General features: G+C 40.1%; 1 protein-coding gene across 4 annotated transcripts; it reads left to right on the forward strand.

Annotated features, from left to right (window-relative positions):
- The first annotated feature begins 1,284 nt into the window (after positions 1–1,284).
- zfyve27 (zinc finger, FYVE domain containing 27) lies at positions 1,285–14,479 on the forward strand. Of its 4 annotated transcripts, XM_028974438.1 has the most exons (14): positions 1,285–1,434; positions 1,715–1,919; positions 3,477–3,547; positions 5,798–5,978; positions 6,405–6,500; positions 7,110–7,222; positions 7,303–7,421; positions 7,869–7,940; positions 8,105–8,158; positions 8,368–8,388; positions 12,336–12,477; positions 12,786–12,832; positions 12,942–13,023; positions 13,143–14,479. In XM_028974438.1, the coding sequence occupies exons 2-14, from the start codon at positions 1,720–1,722 to the stop codon at positions 13,211–13,213; spliced, it is 1,269 nt and encodes a 422-aa protein (XP_028830271.1). In that variant the 5' UTR covers positions 1,285–1,434; positions 1,715–1,719; the 3' UTR covers positions 13,214–14,479. The 4 variants fall into 4 exon arrangements, with proteins under 4 accessions (XP_028830271.1, XP_028830272.1, XP_028830273.1 ...); XM_028974439.1 differs by lacking the exon at positions 8,368–8,388; XM_028974440.1 differs by lacking the exon at positions 8,105–8,158.
- The last annotated feature ends 205 nt before the right edge of the window (positions 14,480–14,684 follow it).

The raw sequence follows: 14,684 nt of genomic DNA on the forward strand, positions 1-14,684 counted from the left end.
CAAATATTAATTGGTTGTTTTGAATATTCCAGGACAGACGTCCAGTCTGAATATTTTTGTGTAATTGTATAACTAATTGTTAGCTACTAAAAAGGAGAACTAATCCGAACTAAACAGTAAATAAAAATGAGTGCATACTGATGAACTTATGGTGCAGTGGCTTGAGAGTACAGCAGTCACCAGAACTACAAAAAATGGCTTGTCATATATTCCATATCACAATGACATGTAACCATGGGTTGAAAGGCAAGGATAAATGTTTAAATATTTATACAAGATGGGTTGGGATGACCTTGAACTTTGATTATGTTGTATTATTCCCACATGGCATCATTATCTTCAAATATACATGCATAGAGTTCCAGTGGTTCTGGAGTGTGTCTGCTCAGCAATGAAAAAGCATAACACCAGAGGGCATGAGATCAACTGGACCCTGTGGGTGACAAGTGCTAAGGGTTTACAAGGAGTAAAAATACCAATCATTACTCATCAAATGGAGTTTTTTTTATGTTATACGTGGCTCAGCACGTAGAACCAAGGTAACCTCACACCTCCAGGGCTCTATCTTAGTGTGTGTGGCATTCCCGGCATTACAAGCTTCCTCTGGCTTCTCCATTTTCATTGCAACAGAGACAGGCGTTCATTCACACTATAAACCCTGGGAGTGTCCCTGCCCTGCACTCAGTCTCCTGGGATATAGGCTCTGGCAGCCACGACTCCTGACTGGGAGTAAGCAGTTATGGACAGTGAGCAAATTCAGAGAGCACTGTTTCGGAAAATTGCACAAGGATAAATACAGACTGCAGTTATGTACAGTAATAGTATCTATTATTACACACTGGTATTTGCACAATTTTTACTTCATTATTCATTTCACTAGTTTAACGCAGTATATCTGTCTTCTTTGTGACAATGACAATAAAGATTTATCTTTCCTTATCCTTGCACTGTCTGTGATCCCCATGTTTTGCATTTTATGCAGCCGGTTTGTCTGTTGCACATGTGCACTTTATGTCAGTATGTTACTTTGTTTAAATGTTACATGTAGCACCATGTTGTTTCGCTCCACTTTGTACTGTCTAACTTGTATGTAGCTGAAATGGCAATAAAATTCAACTTGAAGCTGAGCTTGTACTAGTTGTCCGTTTTTGAGGTGCATCTTGTTTAGAATGACATTGGCGACACCTACTGCCCGTGTTTCATACTGCGCACCTGGCGATCGACACACTCGGCCATCGATTTTCTAGTTAGACGACCCATCGCATAATCGGTAATCTGCATTAGAGCCTGAGACTTTGCGGAAGTTGCTAACAACTCCTGTCATCAGTCTGCGGCGCGTTTTATCCCATCCGGCTAACTGTAGCGCCCGCGTACATTCATTCCGATGCTGTACGAATAATTAGATTGCGGAGTGTGGTTAAAGCAGCACAAGAGGTAAGTGGAGTTCGCAGCTATCGGATCATTTTCAGGAAAGTTTGATCATCAGGAATCCGCGCCATGGCTCAGGTATAATTATTTAACATTAACTTCGAAGCAGTGGATCTATATCGGATATTACAATAATACACATTTGTAACATTTGTTGGTAAACATTAGTCTTCCGATTTTGCTGAGTGTCGTCTCTTCAAAGACGCAAAACCAGACGATGATCAGCATGAAGTTGCAGTAAGCCGGAGTGAAGTTTGGTGAAAGAGTTCTGCTGCTTTCATGTCAGGCAGGATGCATCCGGCAGCCCAGGAGCTTCAGCAGGGACACGGCGACATCACTCGGCTGCCTGACAAAGACCTGGCTGCCACCAACCTGGCCAGGGCCCGACCCCCGACCTTTGACCTGTTGAAAATGGTTGTCTCCTACAAGAGGATGGCCATCTACTTGGAACCAGTGTGGGACATAGTGGAGGTTGTGCGCTACCTGCTGGGGTGAGTGTTGCTGTTCCGAATGGAAAAGTTGGATTATTCCCGTTATTAAAAATACACGTCAAGCAGAAGACAATAGAATCCCTGTTTGCATTGTTTAACAGTGGGATTCATTTGGAGAATGACATGATACTGACATTGATCCAGATCGACTTACAATGTGCTTTCATGTTACCATCAATAAAGTAATCAGTTCTTGTTCACTAGGACTCAAACCATGAATACAATTATTTTATTCCGTCTGTTGTAGTTTTCTCTTGCATAACTATAGACAATCAGACTATAAGAAAGTTATCAGTTAGTCTAAGTATTCTCTAAAGAGGAAGGTCTTAAGCTACTATTTGAAAATACTCAGCGATTGTGCTGTTCTGACCTTGAGGGGAAGTTCTTTCCACCACTGAGGGCCAAGACAGAGAAAAGTCTAGATGAGTGCTTTCCTCGTACCTTCAGCTGTGGAGGAAACAGGCGAGCTGTCCTGGGTGGCCTGTGTTGACAGATAAGGAGAGATCCATCTGATACTGTACAGAAGGAATTTATATGAGTAGGAAAGATTGGTGATGTGCTATTTTGTATGCACAGTATGTATGTTTTAGTAAATTTGCATTTTGTTTAATGTAGAATGGCACATGGATCTCGTTTGCCACTTTTTGAGACTACTTTTAAGTGCAAATGCAGATGGAATCCAGTGTTAAATAAAAACAAGGACCTGCTAGATCGTGTTGAGGAGGAACTACTAACTTTCCACCTAATCACTTCTGTTTTAGTGTTATTATTTCTATCTATTATTATTCATTTTTTTCTGCCTGCATTGCTTTCTGAAAGTGAAGTGATTGTAATTGTGAAACACTGCAGCCAGGGAGCAGTGCATGGGGGCAGTGCTTTACTCAGTGCTCAGTGGCACCTTGGCGGATCGGCAACCTCCTGTGATCCCTCGTGCAGACATTTTGGCACCTATACATGCAGATAACTGTTAATTCCAGTATTCTTGGTGGACAAGTGAAAAACTCTCAATGTGCTATAATTTATGTAATCTGCCCCATAAAGTTTGTGCTTGGTGTGGCTTGCCATTAAAACACAATCCATCTTTTTGTGATGTATGATTTTTATATAGCTTTTATATATTTTTTTATATATTTCTTAATTAAGAATTAAATAATAGTACATCTATAAAACTAAGTAAATTGATATGATTAATGGTCATTAAAAAGCTGGAAAGGTTTTGAAAAGAGAATTTTCCAGGCCTTCTTAAATGATGGAAAAGTTCTGGAACAGTCATTGAAATCTGACACATGAATGTATAATGAAGTACATAGTTCCTGTAAGACATTTTTCTACGTTTATATCTACAACATTTAAAACTAGCGCAGGTCTATAGTATCTTTCCTGGCTTTACGTAGTGATCCACATCACGTGGTGCTGCTTGGTTGCTTCTGTATTCCAGCGATTTTTTTTTTTCCACATTTGCACTGCAATTTAAAGATTATATGGTCATGAAAATTTGCCTTAGAGTCATTGAAAATGTGTGCATGCTCAGCTCTCCGTGCTGAATGTCTCCTGCAGGTGGAGGACGCCTGTTTTCTCCCTGTTCTGCTGTGTCACACTGAACATCCTCTTGCTCACTCTCAGTGAAGGTAGGAGTCTGACTATTGAGACTAAATGTTATAAATTGTTCTGGAATTGGACAGACAGGCAGGTGCATGTATCAATTTGTCTATGAGGTCATATGTGTTAACCCCACAGTGAAATGTGTCCTCTGCATTTAAGCAGTGGGCAGCCATGACAGGCGCCCAGGAAACAGGGCCTAGGGATGGTACCTTCATCAAGGGGACCTCAGTGGCACCTCAATGGTTCAGGATTTGAACCAACAACCTTCTGATTATGAGTCCGCTTCCTTACGTACTCCCTTTCTTTGGAGAGGCGCAAATGTTTTGTTTATTAATAGGGATGTGTATTGGCAAAGTATCTCACAATACAATACGTATAACAAAACAATTATATCACAATATATTGTGATACTGTACATATTGAGATATTCTACAGTTCACTCAAAAAAAAAAAAAAAAATTAAAAACAGAGCTGATATATATAAGATGCTGTGATTAGTCTGTCATGCTGCGGTTTCCCTCTGCCTGAAATGCCAGGCAGTAATTCAAGCTGTCTCTGCTGACCTCACACCCAGTGGACTAAATGTGTATACAAAAATATGGATATTTGATGTCCCTGAATCGATAAAATATTTTTCGATAAAATACTTTGCTGTATTGATATTTTCTAACTTTCATATTTATTACGTAACCTCCCATGTGTTGTCTTCAGTTTTGTTTCATAATGAAAAAAATACAGGTCCTTCTTTAAAAAATTAGCATATTGTGATAGTTCATTAGACTTTCATATATTTTAGATTCATTACACACAACTGAAGGTAGTTCAAGCCTCTTATTGTTTTAATATTGATGATTTTGGCATACAGCTCATGAAAACCCAAAGTTCCTATCTCAAAAAATTTGCATATCATGAAAAGGTTCTCTAAACGACCTACTAACCTAATCATCTGAATCAACTAATTAACTCTAAACACCTGCTAAAGATTCCTGAGGCTTTTAAAAACTCCCAGCCTGGTTCATTACTCAAAACTGCATTCATGGGTAAGACTTCCGACCTGACTGCTGTCCAGAAGGCCATCATTGACACACTCAAGCTGAGGGTAAGACACAGAAAGAAATTTCTGAACGAATAAGCTGTTCCCAGAGTGCTGTATCAAGGCACCTCAGTGGGAAGTCTGTGGGAAGGAAAAAGTGTGGCAGAAAATGCTGCACAACTAGAAGAGGTGACCAGACCCTGAGGAAGATTGTGGAGAAGGACCGATGGGGGACCTGCGGAAGCAGTGGACTGAGTCTGGAGTAGGAACATGCAGATCCACCATGCACAGGCGTGTGCAGGAAATGGGCTACAGGTGCTGCATTCCCCAGGTCAAGCACCTTTTGAACCAGAAACAGTGGCAAAAGCACCTGACCTGGGCTACAGAGAAATGAAAGCAAATTTTGCATGTCATTCGGAAGTCCAGTGTCAAGTACCCACAGTCAGTGATGGTCTAGGGTGCCATGTCAGCTGCTGGTGTTGGTCCACTGTGTTTTATCAAGGTCAGGGAAGCTAGCTATCAGGAAATTTTGGAGCACTTCATGCTTCCATCTGCTGAAAAGCTTTATTTTATTTTTCAGCATGACCTGGCACCTGCTCACAGTGGCAAAACCACTGGTAAATGGTTTACTGACCATGGTATTACTGTGCTCAATTGGCCTGCCAACTCTCCTGACCTGAACCCCATAGAGAATTTGTGGGATATTGTGAAGAGAAAGTTGAGAGACGCAAGCCCCAACACTCTAGATGAGCTTAAGGCCACTATCCAAGCATCTTGGGCCTCCATAACACCTCAGCAGTGCCACAGGCTGATTGCCTCCACTGCGCATTGGAGAAGTCATTTCTGCAAAAAGATTCCCGACCAAGTATTGAGGGCATAACTGAACATGATTATTTGAAGGTTGACTTTTTTTTTTTTTTTGTGTGTTAAAAACACTAATTTTTTGAGATAGGAAAGTTGGGTTTTCATGAGCTGTATGCCAAAATCATCAATATTAAAACTATAAAAGGCTTGAACTACCTTCAGTTGTGTGTAATGAATCTAAAATATATGAAAGTCTAATGTTTATTAGTACATTACAGGAAACAATGAACTTTATCACAATATGCTAATTTATTTTTTTGGAGAAGGACCTGTGTGTGTGTGTGTGTGTATATATATATAAAAAAATAATATTTTCATTGAATAATGAAAGCCCGTCCAGTAAAGATGGCCAGCCTCAGTGTTTCTCTTGATTCCTCAGTGGCCTGGTTTTCCCTCTGCCTCTTCGCTGTGTCTGCACCTGCTGTCCTGGGTTACTTTGGTGACTGGTGTCTGAGTAGAGACAGCGAGACGCCGCTGCAGAGGTTCCATGCAGTCCAGCGCAAGGACCTGCAAACTGTCCACCTTACCAAGCAGGAGGCCATGCTGGAGGTGAAGGGCCTGTGAGTAGCCATGTTGGACATAATATCCAGTTCTTCTATATAGTGCACTACAGCATTTATAGTGGTGACAGAACTGTGATACACAGAGGTGTGATGTTACTCTAGTCATAATTAGTGGGAGTGTTAATTAGTAAAGGGTGGTAGTAGCCTAGTGGGTAAAACACTCGCCTATGAACCAGAAGACCCAGGTTCAAACCCCACTTACTACCATTGTGTCCCTGAGCAAGACCATTAACCCTGAATGTCTCCAGGGGAACTGTCCCTGTCACTACTGAGTGTAAGTCGCTCTGGTTAAAGGCGTCTGGTAAATTCCGTAAATGTGAAGATAAGTTTTTTTTTTTTTTTTTTTTTTTTTTTAAATCTGCCCTTAGTTGAACCCAATATATTTTAGTTAATATTTGTTGTTTCCTAACTTGTTTTTTACAGGCTAAAGCAGCTGGATGACCTGCTCACCCAGATGTGTGTGTGGATTGAGTCTGTATACAAGATGATGTACTGGGAAAGCCATTCAGCGTCTTCCTTGTGAGTGTCCTGTCGCTCTCTCACCTGCTTTTTAATATGGTTGTTGGTGACTTTTTTTTTTTTTTTTTTTCCCTGCACCTTTGGTGGCAAAAAGTTATCACACAAAGTTGAAATTATTTACAGCTTAATTGTAGAGGCAAAATATTGTTTTGATGTGGGGGGAAAAAAAAAAAAATCAGGTTCTGAAATTCAAAGGCTAATAAAATGTCAGTCAGATGGAACAGTTTTTTTTTTTTTTTTATCACCAAAGTTTTTATTACAAAAGGTTTTTTTATTACAACAAGAACAAGCATTAAAAACTACAAAAATGTACAGCATTTACCAGACCATCCAATCAGTTCAGGAACACAATGGTGTTCACAATGGTAGGTGGTGTTTGAACCTGGGACTTTGTCTTCTGTTTCATAGGCGAGTGTCTTATCCACTAGGCTACTACACACCCATATTTCATAAGATGCTTGTTTAAATGTTAAGTTAACTGAAATAGTTTTATTTTTAAATATAAATATTTTTGCTTTTTCCTGTAATCCTGGGGGCTATTTTTCTATTGCGATTTGCACACGCAAACCTGCAGTTGTGTCTTCATTTGTACCCTATGTGTCTCTTCAGGTTTTATGGGTGCCTGTTGTCTGCTGTGTGTTTGCTGTACATGGCACCTGTGGGCTGGGTGCTGGCCACCCTCAACAGCACCCTCTTTCTATGGAACAAAGACTTCTGCAGGGGTCTATACTTTACCTTTACCTTAAACCTGTTTTTAATGGTTGTTGTGTGGCTGTGAAGTTGTGTTACGTTGTGTTTGCAGTTGTGTATGAGCTAAAGGGCCGGTTCAGTGTCAGGCGGGCTGTTGAGGGAGCCAGTGAAAGTCCGGAGTCTGAGACCACACGACAGCTTGAACAAACTCCAACCCCAACCAGTGTGGAGGTCAGTGACCTCACCCCAAAAAGGTGGAACTGTGGTTCTCTACTGTGAGAGAGAATACTGTTCAATCCCAGGTCGTGACGCGCATTACAAGATATGGCAGCTATATCACTATTTATTACAGGCTGAAAATAGATGGCTTCTCCGACTCAGATTGACTTGTTTGAGCCATTCATGGTTTTACTTTTTCTGGAAAAACCAGAGGGGTATGACTGAGCAAGAGATACAATGGTGATTAATAATTTTTTTTACAGTTCAAGCCCATTCCCTCAAGCTGCAGGTGACATTTAGCAACAAGTCGAGTCTTTGTTTGTTAGGGAGAAGGTTCTCGTAACATTGGGAATAATAAGGTTCTTTCAACCTGTGACCCCTACCCTGCTGGCAACCGTGATGATAGTGTGTGTGTGTGTGTGTGTGGGTTTTTTTTTTTTTTTTTTTTTTTTGCTGAAGGATCTTTCCCCTGGAAGTGTTGAGGAGGCAGAAGAGGCCGAGCCTGATGATGAGTTTAGAGATGCCATCGAGGTACTGCAACCATTCCATCTTTCCATTTCTTTAAGTCTTATCCTCATAATATTTGTATGCAGTAATACCAGCACCAAGTTGATCTGTGTGTGTGATGTTTTTTACCCCACTGGGATGTAGTTTTCCCGCTTTATTTAATTACACTCTCCTCGTGTCTGATTTAGTCGTCTGTGTTGACCGTTCCACTGCCTCAGGAACCCAGTCTGGCCCTGCCGCCGGTGAGTAATGTGCTGTGCTGGCAGGATGGGATTATTATTCATAACTAGACTGAGTCGCCCCGTTCCATCCCAACAGTTGTGTTGACCTTACACGTTTTTGGAACACTGAAATGCACCCCACTGCTTAAGCAGTTAAATTCATAGACGTGATGTTTAAATAAAGATCTTGGTTTATAAAGATTTTTCTTATTTTTATTATGCCTTCTAAGGAGCCTACAATGGCCATATTGGTAAGTTTTTGTTATGTGTTTGCCATCATCAAATAACAATATCTGTGTGTGTGTGTGTGTGTGTGTGTGTGTGTGCGCACACGCGTACATCTTCATGTGCATGTTTTCATATTTTCATATTTTCTTGATATGTATTCACACACAGATCAACCACAACATTAAAACCTGTCACCAGCTAGTGAGCTGAATGACATTAATTCTCATATTACAGTGGCGAATAGTCATATTCTAGTATAACTACTAGCTGACAGACCTGACTAGTGGTGACCAAATCACTGCATTTTATAGTTTGTTTTCTTTAGACATGTATGCTTGCTGACATCAGCCATCCTTGTTAGGAAGGATACTGGATTTATTTGGCTGCAGATTTCCCAGCTATAGCTTTAATCCAGACTCCAGACCAATGTGGCCGATACATGACTTGCGATAATCATTTATCTTCAATCTGTAGTAATAATCTAATCCATTACAGCCGGTACTGTGTGAGGTATTTTAGGAATTCCTATTGATGAGCAGCAACACCAATAATGACTGTGAACTTGGAAGTGTTTTTTTTGGTTTTAATGGGCAAGAAACATATTTTGTACACGTCTCTTTATTACTCATATAGCAACCTATTTAGCATTCATACATCTCAAAATATACACATGCAATTTTCGTTAATTTGTTTAGTTTATTTGGGGAATAATTAGCACTTAGCTGCACAATGCCTTAATACAGGGCTAGTCTGAGGCAAAGGCAATATAGGAAATTGCTAAGGGCGGCATTTATCCAGGGTGCGCCACAAACGGAGGAAAACAAAAAATATTTGACTATTCTTAAAACTAGTTGGTATTAATGTATCTTAATATGAAAAGAACAAGCCAACATGAATTTACCATCTTAGCAAAGCCTATTAAGTAGCACTAGTAACAATAATAATGATGTGTAACTTTCCAATCATAAATTTTAGATAAAATGTTTTTTTTTTTTATATAAATATATACATTTTAAATAAATATAGGATGTTTATATAAATGTATATAAGTATACAAATTTTATATAAATATAGGACCTTTTTATATGGAACTGTTTCAGACTCCCCTAATGTGGACTGTACCATTTTAACCATCTCGGTCATAGAAGCAGTTTAGCCAGTTGCTAATGTTTTTCATGCGTAGGTAAATGTTGCCGGCAGAAGTCTAGCCTAGCCTTCATTTATTTGTTTAAGTGTTTCATCTGCTAATGCAAGCTGAAGTGATTGTCATTGTGATACACTGCAGCATAGCACACAGTGACACAACAAAATGTGTCCTCTCCTTTTAACCATCACCCTTACTGAGCAGTGGGCAGCCATGATGGGCGCACCGGGAGCAGTGTGTGGGGACGGTACCTTGTTCAGTTGTAACTTTGTGGTTCAGGATTTGAACTGGCAACCTTCAGATTACGGGTCCGATTCCCTACCTGCTAGGTCCCCATTTATAGCTGACATATTTATTAGTTGAATTACAGAGGCTGCTACAGTCAACATTTACATTTACAGCATTTATTAGACGCCCTTATCCAGTGCGACTTACAATCACGAGTTACAGGGACAGTCTCCCCCTGCAGAAATTTAGGGTTAAGTGTCTTGTTCAGGGACACAATGGTAGTAAGTGGGATTTGAACCTGGGTCTTCTGGTTCATAGGCGAGTGTGTTACCCACTAGGCTACTACCACCCAGTCAACATTAGTTATGTAACCAGGATCATTTGGGGAATAAATTGCGCCTTTCTGGTATTAATTCCACACCAATATCTGTAACTGTCGTTATGAACAGGTGACTTTAAGGCACACCCCCTTTTACCTTAAGTAGCGTATAAGAGCTCTTTCTTGCGAGTGAGAGGACCTGAGGAGTGTCTTCAGTCAATGCTACGTGTGTGAAGAAGGCAGGACTCGAGGAGGCCGGTTGTATCCCCCTTCTCCTCTGTGTCTCTCTCAAACAAATAAATACATATGTGTGAATCCCTTGTAACCGTGTGTACGCACATTTGATTTTGTTCTGAATAAATGTGCATGCCTCTGGGACGTGACCGGCCTCCATGTTTCGGTTTTGTCTTATTTAGCCACTAGCAGCTACACCTGGTAGTGCACTTCACACTCCAGGCAGGAAGAGTGTTACATGTTAATGTATTTGAAGGTTACAGAGTGTCTTGCTCAGGGACACAGTGGTTGTAGGTGTGGGGTTTGAAATGTTATGCTGTGAAAAAACATTCATTGATTCATATCAATGAAACATAGAGGGAAAAAAAAAAAAAACAGCTAGCAAATAATAAAGCTTAATTTAATTTTTTGTGGTATTGAGTTCTGTTCTCCTCAATTTCATATTTATTTTTAGAAGCTTCATCTATTATCCTAGATACGGTTTTGTTAAACATGGAACTTAATTTGCTTATTTAATACAGTGTTAATCAGTACAAATGTATGATGTTCCGCATGGGGAAAAATCCCCAACTTAAGCAATATTTCTTTCTAGGTCATGATCATTTTCTCATCACTGTTCTGAAAATAAAGGTTCCTGTAGTTCTATGACAGGTCTGTCCTTGCACTAATTTAGCTTGTTCATGTGCACCTCCTTGAAACGCTGTTTTCACCAGGCCATAAGTGATTGTGAAACTACCCAAATGAAGGTATTGCAGAAAGGAAAAGTAATGTTTGGGGTTCTGTGTGCACAAGCACACAGATACTTAATTTTATCCAAAATAACCATAACACATTTCTCTTTCATTGTGCAATCAGTTTTAGGAGCAATGCCACCACCTTCTGGTTGTAGTAAAGCATAGTAACTGACCTTTAGCTTCTCAAACACATTTTTCTTATAAACTATATGCAGTAGTGCTGGAAATCATTGTACAAATTGCCAAGATATTTCAATTAGTGTAATTAGATTCCAAATAACAATATCTAGTCGGGAGAAATATGGGAACATTTTGAGCAACCCCTTTATTTTCTTGTTGCTTAGTAAAATAACGCATGTCCACCAATGTCACAACAACTAGTTGTGGACATGGGCAGTGGTTGGCTTGTAAGCGGACCCATAATCAGAAGGTTGCCTTCTCAAATCCTGAACCGCCAAGGTGCTACTGATCAAGGCACCATCCCAACACACTGCTCCCTGGACGGCTGTCATGGCTGCCCACTGCCCACTAAGGGTGATGCAGGGTTAAATGCAGAGGACACGTTTCGTTGTGCCACCGTGCACTGTGCGTGTGGTGTATTACAATGACACTTCAATTTTTCACCTTGAAATTACAGAACGAAGAACTGTAAGGGTCAGACAGTGTCACCACCATGTGCTGTGCTACAGTGTGTCACATTGACAATCACTTTACATCATTTTCAAATAGTTTGCAACATTGACATGTGGAGTTGGTTTGGTCCTTTGACGCCAGTGGCTGAGATTATGTTTGCAATGTGTGATGATGCTCTGTGTGGGCAAGGGGTCCAAAGAGAGGAGAAATGGAGAAGAATCAATGCTTCACAAGGGGTATTTCGGAGCTGCAAGTTGTCTCTTCAAACCCCTCCCTTTGCTTAGAAGAACGTACATCTTTTGGGAATATTGGGATGTGTTGGTAGTTGGTTCCTCCTCTATAATATATACTTAAAAAAAGTCAAGGCATACAAGTGACCTTTGCAGAAACCATAAGTCTGCCTGGAGAAAATGGATCATGATGTCATCCTGGTGGGACAACTGAAAAATACAACTGATATTCGGTGTATTTATGTTTTATGGAGCTCACATCACAAATGTATTATTGTTTATACATTTGTCATAAGATTAATGGTCTCAATGCCTGGGGGATTTATTGATTTCCTCTCTCTTTCTCACTTTTTCTGTTTATTGAGCACATGCTGGTTCAGCATTCAGTAGCTGAGTTCAGGAGAGTTCCACTCATTTCTCATTAATCAGTCCAATCTTTTCTTGCCAGGATGATGAAGATGTTTCAACAAGTACACCAGACTATGACTCCATCTCCGACAACGGCCTGCTGAGCAGAAACGAACCAATCCGCAGCAGAGTGTCGAAGTTGACGGAGAAACTTCGGAAACGTGTCCCCTCCAACCCCACAGGTCAGCATATAATGAAGTGGCTTGCCAGAACAACTGGGCACAGAGCTACTTTTTTATATATTATTGTAACTATATTTCTTTGTGTTAGTTTTCTCATTATATATTTCACTTAATTTATGTTTCCATTTTCTAACTAACTAGTCAACATTTGCCGTGTGAGAGAATATGGCTGTTCCGAGTTGAATTTATGGTTCCTTTCAAGTGGGAATTTTTTTTATTCTGCTGCGCTGCAGTATTGATCTTCAGAGGGTTTTGCATGCACTGTGAAGATGTTCTGTTTTCTTGAATGTTTGGTCTTTTTCTTCCAGGTAACTGCTCAACATGTGGTAGTGTTTTTAATGTGCTCAAAAAGAGGGTAAGTTGTTTAACATGTGATTGCATTTGTAAATTGTCAGAAAATGTCTATTTCCAATACTCACTTTTGACTGACAAAACGACTGATTTCAAACTCTCTGATGCTCCAGCGAAACTGCAGTAACTGTGGCAACAGCTTCTGTTCTCGATGCTGCTCGTATAAAGTTCTGAAGTCCAGCATGGGAGCTACAGGTGAGCACCAGTCCCTTACTCAGACCACTCAGTCCACTTTAGTTCCACATTACCCCCCCCATTTTGTCTAATTAGCTTGGCTGCTCCCTGCCCCACTTTTATCTCCCTCTCTTTTGTAGCTCCTGAAGCCCAGAGAGAGACTGTGTTTGTGTGTGCAGCATGCAACGCCTATCTGTGCAAGAAGGACTGAGAACAGCTTGGCAGAAGATTTCTTTGGTCACCCCATTCTCCTATCAGTGTGGCAAAGTAGAAAGGACCTGTCAGCTACCTGGAAGAGGGACATGCTTGATCGCGCTTCTCATGAGAACCTCGGGAGGAACTCTTAAGGGTGGAACCCGTGTTTAACAATGTGTTGCTAGTTCAGAGCTGCCTTGATTTTGACCGTCTCACCCAGGTGACTCATGTCCCCAAATGACAGTGTATTTCTGGCTATTTTATCTTCATCATATCACTGATAGCTGCTGTATGGTTTGTGGTGCTTCTGTGTCAGTCAGTGGTGCAGCTGATGTCATTATATTGTGGGAATTCTAAAGACGGTTGGTTTTATTTATTTATTTTTTTAACATGCTTGTCTGCTCAGAAAAGGCAGTATTTTAACACACAAATGGGGCGGGCAGGCAGCTAAGTACTATTATGTTACTGAAATGCTGGGCTTTTTGACCAGCATCTGCTCTTAAATATCCAAATGATCAATGCTTTAAAGTTCTCATTTGTGACTTAAGATGGTAAGAAGTGAATTCTTGGATATATAAATCAAACAGGATAATTTTTGTAATCCTGTTTTTACACATCCTTACATCCTGTTGCACATAAAACAGAACTTGTACGTTATTCATGGTATGGTTATACTTGATTTTTGCTGTTTTGTTTGATTCCACGTCAGTACATTCACCAAGATGTACTGGGTGCTTTTCAGACCCCAGTAATAATCTCAGCAATGGACCAGCCAGCCATGTCTCTCTGTTCAGAATGGGTCACACTTTTTTCTCCTTTTCTTTAGGAAGCGTGTTACTCTCTATGTCTCTCTAATGTGGTTAGTCTGTCATTTATGCAAATGCAATAGTTTAAAATGCTGGGCATAGTAAACTGTTGAATCAATTTTTAATCAAGTTTTTGATTGTCGTTTAGGTAGAAGTGGTGATGTGCAATTTTATAATCTCATGCGCTTCTTTCTATGGTCACTTTTCACATCACTGTGTGGGAAATCCTAGAGTTCTCTTGGTGGAAAATATTTTAATGTCTTTTTAAAATAATTTTTATTATTTAATGCTTTGTTTAAAACAAGCTGAATGTAAAGGGTGTATATGGGTCCTTATGTCATCCCTGCTGACTCAGTACTGTAATCAATATTTTAGCCCCCCACCCCCCCGTTTCTGTTTTAAAGATTTTATTATTCGTACGTGTCTGTATCAGTCTTGTGTCATGTTTTTACCCTTAATAAATACTGTGGACTTAATATTTTCCTTATTTTATTTTTTTGTTTTCAATCTGAGTAATCCCATTTTTGTATGTTATAACCGACCACGCGCGCACCTCGTCCTGGTTGATGATTGGTCAGACTATTGAATGAAACAGAGCAGTTCAGAATGTCGTCTTTTGCTCATTTTAACCCCAAGAAAGACCGCAATGAAAATATTTCAAATAAGTTCACCTTTAAATCC

Source organism: Denticeps clupeoides, chromosome 3 (genome assembly GCF_900700375.1).
Source record: "Denticeps clupeoides chromosome 3, fDenClu1.1, whole genome shotgun sequence".
In the NCBI taxonomy this organism is placed as follows: Eukaryota; Metazoa; Chordata; class Actinopteri; order Clupeiformes; family Denticipitidae; genus Denticeps; species Denticeps clupeoides.